At 32.0% G+C, this 14,500-nt stretch overlaps 1 protein-coding gene across 1 annotated transcript in view; it reads left to right on the plus strand.

Annotated features, from left to right (window-relative positions):
* Nucleotides 1-14,500, plus strand: part of TFPI (tissue factor pathway inhibitor) — a 56,820-nt gene that overhangs the window by 22,137 nt on the left and 20,183 nt on the right. Inside the window, exons 2-3 of the mRNA XM_016150548.2 lie at nucleotides 7,104-7,221; nucleotides 12,575-12,772. Of these exons, the coding sequence (XP_016006034.1) occupies nucleotides 7,104-7,221; nucleotides 12,575-12,772 (316 nt within the window). The remainder of the gene's footprint in view (nucleotides 1-7,103; nucleotides 7,222-12,574; nucleotides 12,773-14,500) is intronic.

Below are 14,500 nucleotides of genomic sequence, written 5' to 3' on the forward strand. Positions count from 1 at the left end.
CTGTAGTTCCTTTAGTGATGTTGCCTAATCATTTTCTTTAAGTCACAATAAAGGTAATATTTCAAAGAGAAATAAATATTGAATGACATAAGTAATTAATATATTTAATTATATTTTCCTGAGTTAGATTTTGTCTCTATTTCATAAGTCTTGTTTATTTAGAGGATGCTTTGGGAAAATCCAGGATCTAGTCCTGCCTATCCCTAACTAGCCATGTAGGCATATAATGTTGGAATATAAATCATGTATCTCTAACATCAGTTTGATATACCTGCTTCGCTGACTGCACAGCATTATTGTAAAGGTTCAGTAACCTAATAGATAAGTAGCCACTTCAAAAATAAGGTCATTACAAAAAACCATGTTTTATAATGATATATCTTTGTACTTTCTGTATAATTTCTTAATATAAATGCGGTTTATATACTGTAAAGCCAGAATCTCGTATTTGAACTTAATTTTAATGTTATGTTCTAGATAAATAATCCTAATGTCAAAATAATGCTTATAGTGATGACTCCGTGACCCAGGAATGTGGGACCCAGGGGAGGGACATTAATAAAGAGATAAAGAGGGCTCTGTAATGACATGTTAGAATTTGGTATGTTGCAAACATGCAGTTTCACAGCCTTAGACCTCTCTTGGGAAACTGCCCAAACATTTGCATTCTCATAATGTATTTATTCAGAAAATAATCTTTTCCTGAGAAAAATCGGGCTCTCAAACCTCTTACTAAGGTTATGCAAGTTAAGTAAGTCTCCATCCAGAAGCAGGTATGAAGTCTAGTAAGAAATGTTTTTAACAAAAAAAAACTATTTCCAGGCCCTAGTCGTTCAGAATATTTTGAAATTTTTAGTTGAAAATACCATTTATAAAAAGTAAACCTCAAAACATAAAAAGAAAATAGAAAACTATTAGAATCCTTATAGGCTATTTTGTCTCTCTCCTTCTACCATAGTTTTATTCTAACGTTCCCTTTCTTCATTCTTTATCTTTGGTATTAGCGTGCTGCAAACTCACCCAAAATGAGAAATGGCCAAGAAAGCACATTGGTGAGAGATAAAAACAGGCTTTGGGTTTCAGTGGGCAGAAGGGTAGGCCTCCTGGGGATCAGCCAAATTGAGTGGATGGAAGTAATAAATGCCAAGAGAATAACGTTAGCCACTGCTGAGCAGAAAATTGGAATTATTCTTTAAGTTATATTTTTTTCTCTTTTTCTGAATGTCAGGTTTTGTCTCTCCTGTTTTTCCTTAGTATACCATAAATAAAGAAGCAGCCCAAATGAAATTTATTTCTTTTAGACATGGTAAAGTATTCATTTTGCTTAGAGATTAATAGTAAAACTTTAAAAAAGTTTAACAATATGTTATAAATAAAGAAAATCTGAACTAGGAAATTTAAATTATATAAGCACTATGCTGATAATATATATGTTAACACAATATGTGATAATTCCACATTAAAGATAAAATAATGAGTGTACCCTAAAACTAAGGATAGAATAGATCAATAACTGTCTAATAGTTATATCATGCCTTTCCTAAAATGATGTACTAGTAATCTAATGCTGTATTTCCAGCCTAATACTTGTCTCTTCCATTCTCTAAGAGCTTTTTGCTAGCTGGATTCTGCCATAAATTCTCATTGATATCAATATCCATTTTCATTCCTTAGGAGTTCTCTTCCAGTCACCTGTGAAATTACCAAAATATTGCTAGCTCCAATGGACCTGCATCCATTTTCTATCTTGGGTTCCTGACTTTCTAGGATCATATAGACCAATTCTCTTTCTTTCACAAATTCCCTTGAGAATATTAATGTCATAAATAAATAGTAAAATAGTAAATAATGCCTTTTTATTAGAAATTCATTTAAAATGCTTGTCAGCCATATAAGAAGCTGCCTTTATTTTAATTTCTGGGAACCCATGCTTAGCATATTTACTTTATTTCTATCTTATGTTAATATTTATATTGACCAAAGCACACATCTCGCCAGAGAAATAAATTGCTATTTTGAAACATGAAAAACAGGTGAAAGTATAAAAATGTGAATAATTGTTATTGTGAGCATAGTAAGTACCACATGATTGTGTTAATAGGCAATTCACACTCTGTTATGTATCCTTCTTTCTTGCTTTCATAATCGTTGAAACGTTTTCAGATCATTAACCCTGCTAAATACTAATTAGAGAGAGAAAAAATAACTCTCTGATCTGACATAAATTTTCCCTTATCCCATCTCCAGACTCAAAACTACAGAATTTTCTAGGTGAAAATAATCTTTGTTTTTTTTCCCCTCTGAACCATATTTCAAATTCTTCCTAACCTCTACCTCCCCAAAACTCCACTAAATGCATATTTAAAAAAAATAAATTTATACCCTCTTCACCCATTTTCTCAACCCCTAACTCCCTACCTCTGACAACTATCAATCTGTTTTCTATATCTATGAGCTTAATTTTTTTTTTTGATTTTACATATAGGTGAGATCATATGACATTGTCTTTGTCTGACTTATTTCACTTATAATAATGTCCTCAAGTCCAGCTATGTTGTCACAAATGGCAAGATTTCATTCTTTTTCATGGTTGAATAAAACTAATTATACACACACACACACACACACACACGCACACACACACACACGCCACTTTTTCTTTATCTATTTATCTATCAGTGGACAATTAAGTTATTTCTATATTTTGTCTATTTTAAATAATGCTGCAATGAACATGGGGGCACATATATCTTTTCAAGTTAACATTTTTATTTTCTTCAGTAAATACTAAAAAGTTATATTTCTGGATCACATGGTAGTTCGATTTTTTTTTGAGGGACCTCCATACTATTTCTATAGTGGCTTCATCAATTCACATTTTCACCAACAGTGCACAAAGGTGCCCTTTTTTCCACATCCTTTCCGATCTGTATTTTTTCTTGTCTTTTTAAAAATGTTATTAGTAGTTTCAAGTATCCAGTACATTTATTAGACATTTATATAGTTTATGTAATGATCCCCCTGATTACTCTGTCTTCCTCTGGCTCTACACATAGCCATTACATTATTGTTGACTGCGTTCCCTGTGCTCACCATTCCTGAGACCATCTTTTTTTAATTTAAGCCATTCTAACAGGTATGAGGTGATATCTCATTGTGGTTTTAATTTGCATTTTCCTGATGATTAACGATATTGAGTATCAATTTCATGTACCGGTTAGCTAACTGTATGTCTTCTTTGGAAAAATGTCTGTTCAGATCTTCTGCCCATTTTTCTAATCAGATAATTTGTTTTTTAGCTATTGAGTTGTATGAGTTCTTTATGTATTTTGGATATTAGCCCCTTATCAGATACATGATTTGCAAATATTTTCTCTCATTCCATAGGTTACATTTTCATTTTGTTGGTTTCTTTTGCTGTGCAGAAGCTTGTTAGTATGATGTAATCTCATTTATTTTGTTTTGTTGCTTTTGCTTTTAGTGTCAGACTCAAAGAATCGATTGCCAAGACCTATGTCAAGAAAATTACCACTTATGTTTTCTTCTAGAAGGATTATAGTTTTAGGTTTTATGGTTTATGGTTTCTGTTCAAGTCTTTAATCAATTTTAAGTTAATTTCTGTGTGTGGTGTAAGACAGTGGTCCAGTTTTTCGAATGTCATTTATTGAAGATTGTCCTTTCCTCATGGTATAGTCTTGGCTTTTTTATTAAAAATTAATTGGCCATATATGTGTGAATTTATTTCTGGAATCTCTATTCTATTCCATCAATCTATGTGGCTGTTTTTATGCCAATATCATAGTGTTTTAATTATTATAGATCTGTAATATAGTTTGAAATCAGGGAGCATGACACCTCCAACTTTGTTCTTCTTTCTCAAGATTGCTTTAGCTATTTCGGGATTTTCATGGTTCCACATAAATTGTATGATTATTTGTTTAATTTCTTTTAAAAATTATACTAGAATTTTGCTAGTAATTGCACTGAATGTATAGATTGCTTTTGGAAGTATGGACATTTTAGCAATATTGATTCTTCCAATCAATGAGCACAGAATATCTTGCCATTTATGTGTGTCTTCTTCACTTTCTTTCATTAATGTCATAGTTCCCAATAGATAGGCCTTTTGCATCTTTGGTTAAGTTTATTTCTAGATACTTTATTCTTTTTGATGAAATTATAAATGGGATTGCTGTTTTTCTTTCTGATAGCTCGTTATTAGTGTGTAGAAGTACTACCAATTTTTGCGCATCAATTTTGCATTTTGCACCATTGCTGAATTTATTAGTTCTTACAGTTTTTTGATGGAATCTCTAGTGTTATCTATATATAATATGTCATCTGCAAAATATGATAGTTTTACTTTTTTTCTTTTTCAATATAAATGCCTTTTCTTTTTTTTTACCTAACTGCTCTGGCTAGATCTTCCAATACTATGCTGAATAGAAGTGGCAAGATTGGGCACTTGTATTGTTCTTGATCTAAGAAAAAAAAGCCTTTTGCCTTTTTACCATTGAGTATGATGTTAGCTGTGGGCTTGTCATAGATGGCCTTTATTATGTTGAGATGTGTTCCTTCTACTTTGTTGAGAGCTTCTAATTATAAATGGATGTTGAATTTTTTTAAATGACTTTTCTGCATCTATTAAGATAATCATATGATTTTTTAATCTTTTATTTTGTTAATGTATATATTATATTGACTGATTTGTAGATATTGAATTATCTTTGCATTCCTGGAATAAATCCCCCTTGATTATGGTGTATAATCCTTGTAATGTATTGTTGAATTCAGTTGGCTAATATTTTGTTGAGGATTTTTACATCTATAGTCATCAGTGATATTGGTGTCATAAAATGAATTTGGAAGAGTTCCATTCTCTTCTAATTTTTGGAATAGGATGAGAAGAAATGGTTTTAATTCCTTTTGAATGTTTGATAGAATTTACCAGTGAAACAATCTGGTTCTGGAATTTTGTTTTTTGGGAGGTTTTTGAATACTGATTCAATCCCCTCACTAGTAATTAGTTTGTTCATATTTTCTATTTCACCATGATTCAGTCTTGGTAGATTGTATTTTTTTAGAAATTTATCTATTTTTTTCTAGATTGTCCAATTTTTGCCAAGGATAGTATAGTTGTCAGAGCAATAAAGCATCAACCAAATGGAAAGAAAGTGAAATAGTAAAAATTATGATTCTGTAGAAAAAAGAATGTAGTAAATATATTTTAATACAGGAAAATATAGGTCGAACAGTAATGAAAATATTCCACTTATTCTTTTAAACAGGTAGACACTGAGATATTGACCTATTGGTTACACCCAGACAATGTGTTTCAAAGTTAGTGTATTTCCAAGCACATCATCATGATGAGATATAAGACCAAAACAGTAGCCACCAAAAACATCAACCAAGTGCTATCATTTCAGTTATTACTGTCTAAGGGGTGTAACAGCAGTGAGAGACTCATGGTGGTGCTCAGCATCCTGACTCAAGACATTTCTGAGATCCAGCTTCAAACCTGCCTTTCTAGTCCGAGATTGTTTCACCTTCTCTAGAATGAATGAGCGGATGACCTTTTGACTTAAACTGTCTGAGTTGGCATCTGATCCTTGCAATCAAGGAAAGTTTAAAATGACTAAAATTAGACAACATTCTAGGCCACCATTTTTAAAGAAAGTAAATATGAATTTAGAGCTCACATTCTCATCATGTTTTTCGGCAGGCACCCAACCTCAGCCTGCTGCCCTAAACATGCTGTATTTTACAACTAAGGTATAACAGAGTTGTATATCTCAAAGAATCAAATGGAAGAGTCTCTGAAAAATACTTCTCAAAAATAAGATAAAGACTCTTCAAAATTGTATATATGTATGCACATATATACATATATATTTGTGAATTCAAGTAGTTTATGGTATGATTTAGAAGGAATATGACACTGTTACCGACTAAAAATCAAATATGTATTAACATTCCAAAGCACTGAGGAAACAGGTCATACATTTCATTAGTTATTTTAATGAAGCTTAAAGCAAAATGGCATTTATTACTTTATTATTTATTATTAGGCTACCCACACCTGAATGGTGTATATTGCAGCTGCATTCACTACATACAAAAACAGAATTCTTCAACTTGTTTTTGATGGGATATCTGTTCCTGCATTTGTGAATGTTTCCTGATAAGCTTTCCCTTTTCTTCCTGACTGTGATATCATCAGTGGCTGAACATGTGCATATGTTCCTTTCTTTTCTTCTTCCCATAATGCTACGTGAACATTACACATTTCCTTCCACTTTTGATCTAAAGTAAAAATGGCCCTTTAAAAAGATTTTAAATGTGCTTTTCCATTTTTTTTTTTTTCTGCTATGGATCTTTAAACCATTTGAAACAGGAAACATCACTCTCCTGCTGAAATCCATTTCCTTTAGAATGTAAATGTATTGGTTTATCACTTAAAGTCACTTTTTTGTGAAACTCTTTTGAATTAGATAACTCCCTAACTTGAGAGTGGAAGACTGGGAAAAAGGACTGGCTAGAATGTCAGACATTTCTTTTTTCAGTAGTTCTATTATTTCATAGACTACCTGGTTAGGAACTTGGTTATAAAAACAGAGATATATTTTAAAGGAAACAAAGATGAAAATTTGTATAATGTGTTTCTTTTTAAAAGAAAGACCAGAGTGAAGGGAAAGATAAATCAGGAATTGAATGTTGCATTAATGAAATAATAGAATAAAGCAAGAAAAATATATTGAAACATAGTGCTGAGAAAAAATAATAGCTATGAGAAATATGTGGTAAATAGAACAGCATATGAAAATGGATCTTAATACATACCTAGCCATTTTGATCAGCTAGTTCAATTAGCTGATCAATTAGTTCCATTTTAATCTATATTTTCAAGGTTGAAATATGGTCTGTATACTTTAATGTTTTTAGATATAGTCACTGAATGTGTATCTGATGGAATTTGTGGACAGAGGTGTATGAGGTCATAAAAATTTGCATTTGGAGGCATGCATATGATTTTTACTAGTCTATAGATATTTCCACATTAACACTCTTTATTAACTATATCTGGGTTCTGTATTTTACAGATGATTTATGCAATGAAGAAAGCACAGATATTTTGGGCATCTGTATGTCTGTTGCTTAGTTGTGCCTCTGTCCCTCTCAATGCTGTTCCTGAGGATAATGAAGGACATAATGTTACAGGTAAAATAATAGAAGCATTTGACTTTTGTAGCTAGTCAAAACTCTTAATTTTAATCCAAAAAGTTAACAGTTTTTTCTCCATTGTATAGGAAAATTAGTTTTCAGCAAAGTGTCTTATATATAAAATGTGATGTGTAAAAAAACAAAACAAAACAAAACAAAACCCTTAGTCCAAAAGAAATCCAAAAATAAAATATTAACAATAAAACAATAGAACAAGGAGAAGACTGTACAGCGATTATTATTGTAGATTTCTTTCTTTCTTAAAAGTAATATTTTGTGGCAAATTAGTAGATGATTGATAAAAATCTTGCCATTGATAATGGTGAGAGAATATGAACACAGTAACAGCTTCTATTTGTATGTATGTTTATGAGGTACCAAAGATTTCCATAAACACATTCTTATTCATATCTCTAACAGTTCTTTAAAGTGACTTTGTTCCCTTTAATAAAGATTGAATGAATATATCTTATGTGTCTGAAATTGTGGTAGGTTCTAGGAAGCAGTGATGACTGACTCTGGGTTTTCAATAATCTCAGTTTCACATGGGAGACTGAATTGTAGACAGGTTATTCAATATAATATAGTAAATAAAGTGACAGAGGCATGTATAAGTGCTGCTGTTGATGCAAAGAGGAAGGGGACGCATCTAAGCTTGGTGATCTGAAAACTGTGCATAGGGCGGTGGCCAAGTGCTAAATGCTATATCACTTCAGCCTGTAGTCCCAAATGAGAAACTTTGAGCAGAGCTAAAGATCTGCACCAGCCAGACCCACAGCTTATAGAGCAGCCACCTACAAAGGCCAAGCCTAGATGAAGCCCAGGAACCAGCAGACAAGAAGCAAACCCAGCTAGGAGCAACAGGGCCACTCGCATCCTACCTATAGTAAAAAATAAAGACATTGTTATTTTTCATATATTTCTATCTCTATCTCCATCTCTATCTCTCTCTATGTCTATATCTACATCTATATCTAGAGATAGTTACACATATATCTATATCTCTATATAGTTACAATTTATTAAAGATGAAACATTTAATGAAGTAAAAACTATAATATGCCTTATAAAATTTAGGCAAATAATCCTTCATTTGGTTCATTTCTCAAAAAGGATGGCTAAAGATCTAATATTCTGAAGTTGGGTAGAGACAGGATGTGATGAATGAAATAAATCCCAACAGCTGAAAAGCAGGAAACCCCATCTTGGGAACTGGAAGGAGAAAGGGTCCAAGTGTTCTCAATATTCACCTAGTCCATTCTCCCCCGGTTAGGCTGAGAAAATGCATGCCAGTTAACCAGGAAGTCTTGAAATTGTTGCTGCTGCTACAGTCAGCCAAGAAACCAGAATTAACCTATCATGAACTAAGCCAGAGTTTCAAATCTCTGTGGAAATCCAGACCAAAACCAGCTGGATAAGAAAAAATTTTGATTTTCAAGCTAGACTTAGGTGAAGTCTTATCCAATTTTGGTTTTGTTTTATTTTTAATTAATTTTGCAATAGTATGATTCCACCTCTGAATCTACTCAGTTTTGGAGATACCATTTATCACATTATGGCAGAGTCATGCCACCATTTTATAGAATTATACCTTATCATTGAAATAGTGTACTATCATTTTATAGAAAAACATACAAGATTTTATTGCTTCTCTCACAAGTCAATAGTCAACTTTTTAAAAAATCAGTCCAACCTGCAGGTAGGATGAAATACAATAAGCTTCCTGAAAAGACAAAATGAATAATAAAAAACAGTGATGATAAGCTTTTTAAAGATTCCTTTGGACTGGGAGAGAGGCAACATTCAGAGAGAGGCAAGTATCTTTTAAAGATGTAGAACCAGACAGACTTAAGTTTGCATGTATGGTTTGCCACACAGTAGCCTTGCAAAATCAGATGAGTTATGTAAACTCTGTGACTCCCAGTGTCCTAACCTATAAATAAGTGATATAAATAACTGTGTTCATGTGGTTTATACAGCAACTGCAAAAAGCATCTGATACATTTTCTGACACAGAGAAAGTGAAGAGTACATGACAGTGTTCTTTCTTCCAGAGAAATTCAATCTTTTGGTCAGCGAGTGAAGCAATATGTAGACTTAGGTAGTAAGCTGCCTTAAAGCTCTAGGTTCCCAAACACATTCCAGGAGAATGAGGATTCTAACAAACAAGGACATGACACATCTCCAAATATTATCACGAGCTACCATCCGACATCCTAGGACAGGAAGAGGGGAGAGGGAGATGGTAATCCTCAGCATGTGAGACATAAAATACAAGAAATCAATGACAAAAATGGCTAACTATAAACCATACATCTATTTATCTAGCTGCCTCACATTGAATTCCTATTACACTGCCCTGTATGTGTTTTCCAATTTCATGGCCTTAGCTCGATCCTTATAATAGTCAAGCCTCTCTTCAAGTCTCAGTAGCAAGTCTCAGGAAGTTATCCCTGACACCCTTAGACAACCTCAAGTGTCTTATTACACAGTCGCACGGCACCCTGAATTCCTGAATATTTATAAGTCTTGAGTGCCTACCTGCACTATGAAAGAGGAGGGACGGCTGCCACCTCATGTACTACTATCATATCTGCCATGACAGAACAGTACCTGACAAATGATCACACACGACTGCTGACTTTCAAAAAGTTTTATCCAAAGTAAGAAATGAAAATAAGATAGACTTCCATCCCTTTTGGATGAATTTGCATGGCGTGGTGTCCACCAGGGCACACCTGATCACTTTCCTTCTTCAGGGATGCTATGTTCAAGTGTGACTCAAGTTCACCGCACAAAATTAAGGATTCATGGAAGCAATATATGATGTTAAATGGTAAAGTTGAATAATTAGCTAATAATTAATAAAATATAGTTTTAAAAAGTTAATGTTTTTCTTAGAAACATTTCCTAAGTTAATTCTTAGGAAATTGGTGTAAAACTATTACCTGTTTTCTTCATCAAAAGCTTTTTAGTTTCTATAAAGTGAATTTTAGAAAATAATTGAGTGGAAATTATATAATTAGTTCGTATGCTTCACCTAAGTGCCACTTTAGAAATTTTAGTCACATAGATCTGTAACAATAGCACTAAGAATGTGCAAGATATCAACTATAAAACCATGTGGGGGTCAATTTTAAAGTCATCACTTACAGTGTGAATTGAGCAATTAATTTCAGAAATGCCATTTTATAATTTGTAAAATGGAAATATTAATGCATAACTCAGAAGTTAGTTGTGATAATTAAATGATATAATTACAAAATGCCTGAGGCATAGTAATTACTCAGTGAAGAACATTAGCTGTTATTACTATTATAACTACAACTGGTGGTCTGGCTTTCATTTTTGTGATGCACTGCCTCCACCTGGTGGCAAAACTTCAAAATAGCAGGTTGAACTTGGGGTGAATATGTCAATACAGAAAATGTAAAATAAAAAATTTGGCATGATGATAAGAACTATGAAATATGTCAAGAGTAAAAAGTAGAGGAATCATCAATGAGAAAGAATCTTATATAAATTATTTATTTATAAGAAATAGTTTTCCTGATGTGGCAACTTGGATTTGGTGCTGCCTTTTATAGATAAAGATGTATGTATAATAACAAATCTCTTTTATTCTACCTTATTAAATTTTAGGTTTGCAAGTTTACTGTTCTATTATTTCTGTTATCTAAATTTATATCGATTGAAAAATTGGTTAATTTAGTTATCAAAGAAATCAAAATGGTGATATGCTATTCTGCAAATTATATATATATATTTTAAGCTGAATTAGTGGTTGAGATAAAATTGACATGTTCATGCAAAGTGTCGAATGAATTGAATAGTGTAATAATACCAAGATATGTGTAGAAAGCCATATTTTTAACCATTCCAAGATTGCAAGGCCTACTTATCACTTTAAGACTCATATAGAAAATTAAAAATAACATTTAAATTATTTTGTTATAGTTTTAACATTATTGAAATATGACTAATACTTGAAATTAATTCTATAGATCATTAGGATAACAAAATATGAAGGATATAGGAGTCTTGGTAAAATTACCTAATCCAATTTTTATGATACTTTCTCTTTCAAAAATTCACAGAAGTTTTGAAGCTACAGAAAAATTTATCATTGCTTTGTCTTCTAGAATATCATACTTTTACTAATTTATCTTTTATGTTTTTTAATATTTTATGTAAAAATATTAAAGTGACATTTATTCATGCCTTTTTTAAAAAAGTAAATTATTTTATAGTCCATTAAAACACTTTTTAAAAGATATTTATACTTACCAGTTTTAATTTAATAGGATATCTCTTCACCCTATAGGGCAAATTGATTTAATTTGAAGTTTCAATAGCCCCATAAGGGATCACAGTGAATATTGAATGGTATAGAAAAGGCAGCATTATATGGCATTCTTTGATCATTATTATTTTGGTTGTACCAATCACAATTTTCAGTGTATATCTTATTGGTAGATTCTGTAAGCAAATGTAATTTATTTAAAATTAGGCTTCCATTATTATTAGACTTAATAAAAATCAAATTTAAAAATTTTATTTGAGTTTTCTGTATGTACAAGTCCCTCCTCCCCAAGATAGAAAATTCTCCTGTAACTAAAATAAATGATTGACTATTTAGGGGAAAAGTTATAATTCCAGGTCAAGAGAATAGCCTCATTCTTTTTAAACATAAAAAGCATTTAATTTTTTCGATATTTTAAAAAAATAATCATGGTAAGTAAAAGAATTTATGATGAGATAGATGGATCAAACACTTACATTTTTATAATTAGGGAATAGTTTAATGCAGCATGATATATATATACATATATATATGATATATATATAGATATATACATATCTATATATATATATGAATACACTGCTGCTTTTAAAGATTTATTTTATGTGTAAAAGTGACACGATTATGGATTAGGGAGAGAAACTCAAATTAACATTTTCCCTTAAGAAATGCTGAATTAAAAAAGAGGTCTTTACTTATTTGTAATGTCAACAAAAAGGTTACCTTGCAACTACTGCTCAATGCCATATCGGTCAACTGGTACAGATTTAAGCAATATCTATCACAAGTCTATAAAAGTTAACCTATATTTTTCTTTAATCTCTACAAATAATCAACTATTCAAGTCTAATAGTTGATAAGACCTGTCTTTTGGTGAATTTATAAAATTTATTTACCTTTTTTGATAGCGTCAAATAACTTTTTATAGGTTTTTGTACTTTTTCTTAATTCTGGGATATATTAAAAATGAAATAAAAAGGAAATACAGGACATTATTACAATGTTGATGAAAGATGATATATCACATTTTTTATTTTTACTTTGTAGTTGCTGAGTTGCCGCCACTGAAACTTAAACATCCATTTTGTGGATTTAAAGCAGATGATGGCCCATGCAAAGCAATGCTAAAGAGATTTTTTTTCAACATTCACACTCAACAGTGTGAGGAATTTATATATGGAGGATGTGAAGGAAATCAGAATCGATTTGAAAGCCTGGAAGAGTGCAAAGAAAAATGTGCAAGAGGTACATTTCTGGCGGCATTTATCTCCCAGGAGCCTTTAGGGCTATTAGAACTAATCATAGACTTGATAATTTTAAGAAAAACATAAGTGCAAATTATTTTTATACTTGAAGGCATCTTTCTTTCACATTTTCCCACATTTTTGGTGTTTGTTTCCAACTATTTATTTTTTATTTTTTTCATATCAGTCTTTATAAAGTATATTAAGCCTCATTTATCACCCTGTACACTTTAAGTTGGCACAACAGGTTTTATATCTGCAATGAAGTGAGCGTAATTCGGTAGCTATTAGTTGGCAAGAAAGACATTGTTAGTCAGTGACTTAGACTTTATTAACACAATGATCTCACTGCTGTCCCCTGTGGAGGCAACGAGTCTGAGAATCTACTTTGAGGCTCTCACTAGCTACCAATTACAAAATTCCTTGCTGCATCAGAAACCAAAGACATGCATATAAAGTTAAAGCATTCCCATTGAAAACTTGAAATACTGTAGAAAATATCATCCATACTAACCCATGTAGACATCAATGACTTCAACTTTTCTTTTCATATTTTTACTAAGTAATAAGGTTTAAAAGTGCATCATATATTGTTATTCAACTTTACCAAACACTTTATTCTGCTTTGATCTAATTAAGTCTTTTTGCATATTTTACATATTGCAATATTGTACGTGGCTTTACCTTTTCTTATTGAGATAAATTCCAAATAATTAATGGTCAAAATTTTGAATGTTTTTATTTCAGTTTTAGTCTTCCGAATTGTGAGCATCTTGAGGGATGGAAGAAGCTGAGCTGTCTTCATTTCACCAGTTTATACCTCCAAATTTCCCCATGGCATATTCTTAGAGCTAGTTGAACTGAATTATAATACTATAAAGATGGTATTTTTAGCTTGTAATACTAGGTGTCTTTTTTTTTTTTTTTTTCAAGCAGGCAGCTCTGCATTCTCACTTTGATAAGGCTTTCTGAAGTAGCTTTACAAAACAGCCTTGGCACCATGATGATCTAGGCGTGTGGGAAAATCTCTATGTGGTGAAGAGAGGATTTTTCTCCTCTGTGACTCTGAAATGTTTTGTTGTATGCTCAGAGCTGACAGAAAAGAAATGTCATTGTATTTCTTTGTCCTCAGAGCACTAATTTCCCTACTTCCTCTCCATAGATGTGCTAAAAATGTTACTAACACAGATTAGCCAGTTCAGTGGTCTTCTGTGGTGCCTTTAGTTTCTGTGATTGCCTGGTCATTTTCCATTCATTACAGATTTCTATAAGCTGTTCTCTTCTGTACTGGGCCAAGTATCGTTTTGTGTTGAGTTGAATATCACTCAGGTTCAGCACCTTGGCTAGAGGCCTGGTGGCCTTATTCTTTGTAAGCCTCACTTTCCTGTTTAGCAGCCTACTTATTTTCATCAACTTATCTCTTCCCTGAATTACATACCTGTTTTTTTTCTTTTTTAATAATTTACAAATCTTTTATTTCACCATTGTGCAAAAGTTACCCTTTTTCTTTTGGAATTAATCAACTATAATCATTGTTTTTCAGCGACTGCCCCGCTTATAATGTCTTCTAAAAGATCATTACTGCCTAGCATGTAAGAGTCATGTCCCCATCTCATTCTCTCTCCAAAAGCCACCTGGCGTTATTGTTTGTATATTTGAGTGTTATACAGTAAGCTACTGTTAAAGATATAGCTCACATACAGAAAAAAAATATGGCTAGGCTCTTTAA

Source organism: Rousettus aegyptiacus, unplaced genomic scaffold, assembly GCF_014176215.1.
Source record: "Rousettus aegyptiacus isolate mRouAeg1 unplaced genomic scaffold, mRouAeg1.p scaffold_m13_p_2, whole genome shotgun sequence".
NCBI classification, from domain to species: Eukaryota; Metazoa; Chordata; class Mammalia; order Chiroptera; family Pteropodidae; genus Rousettus; species Rousettus aegyptiacus.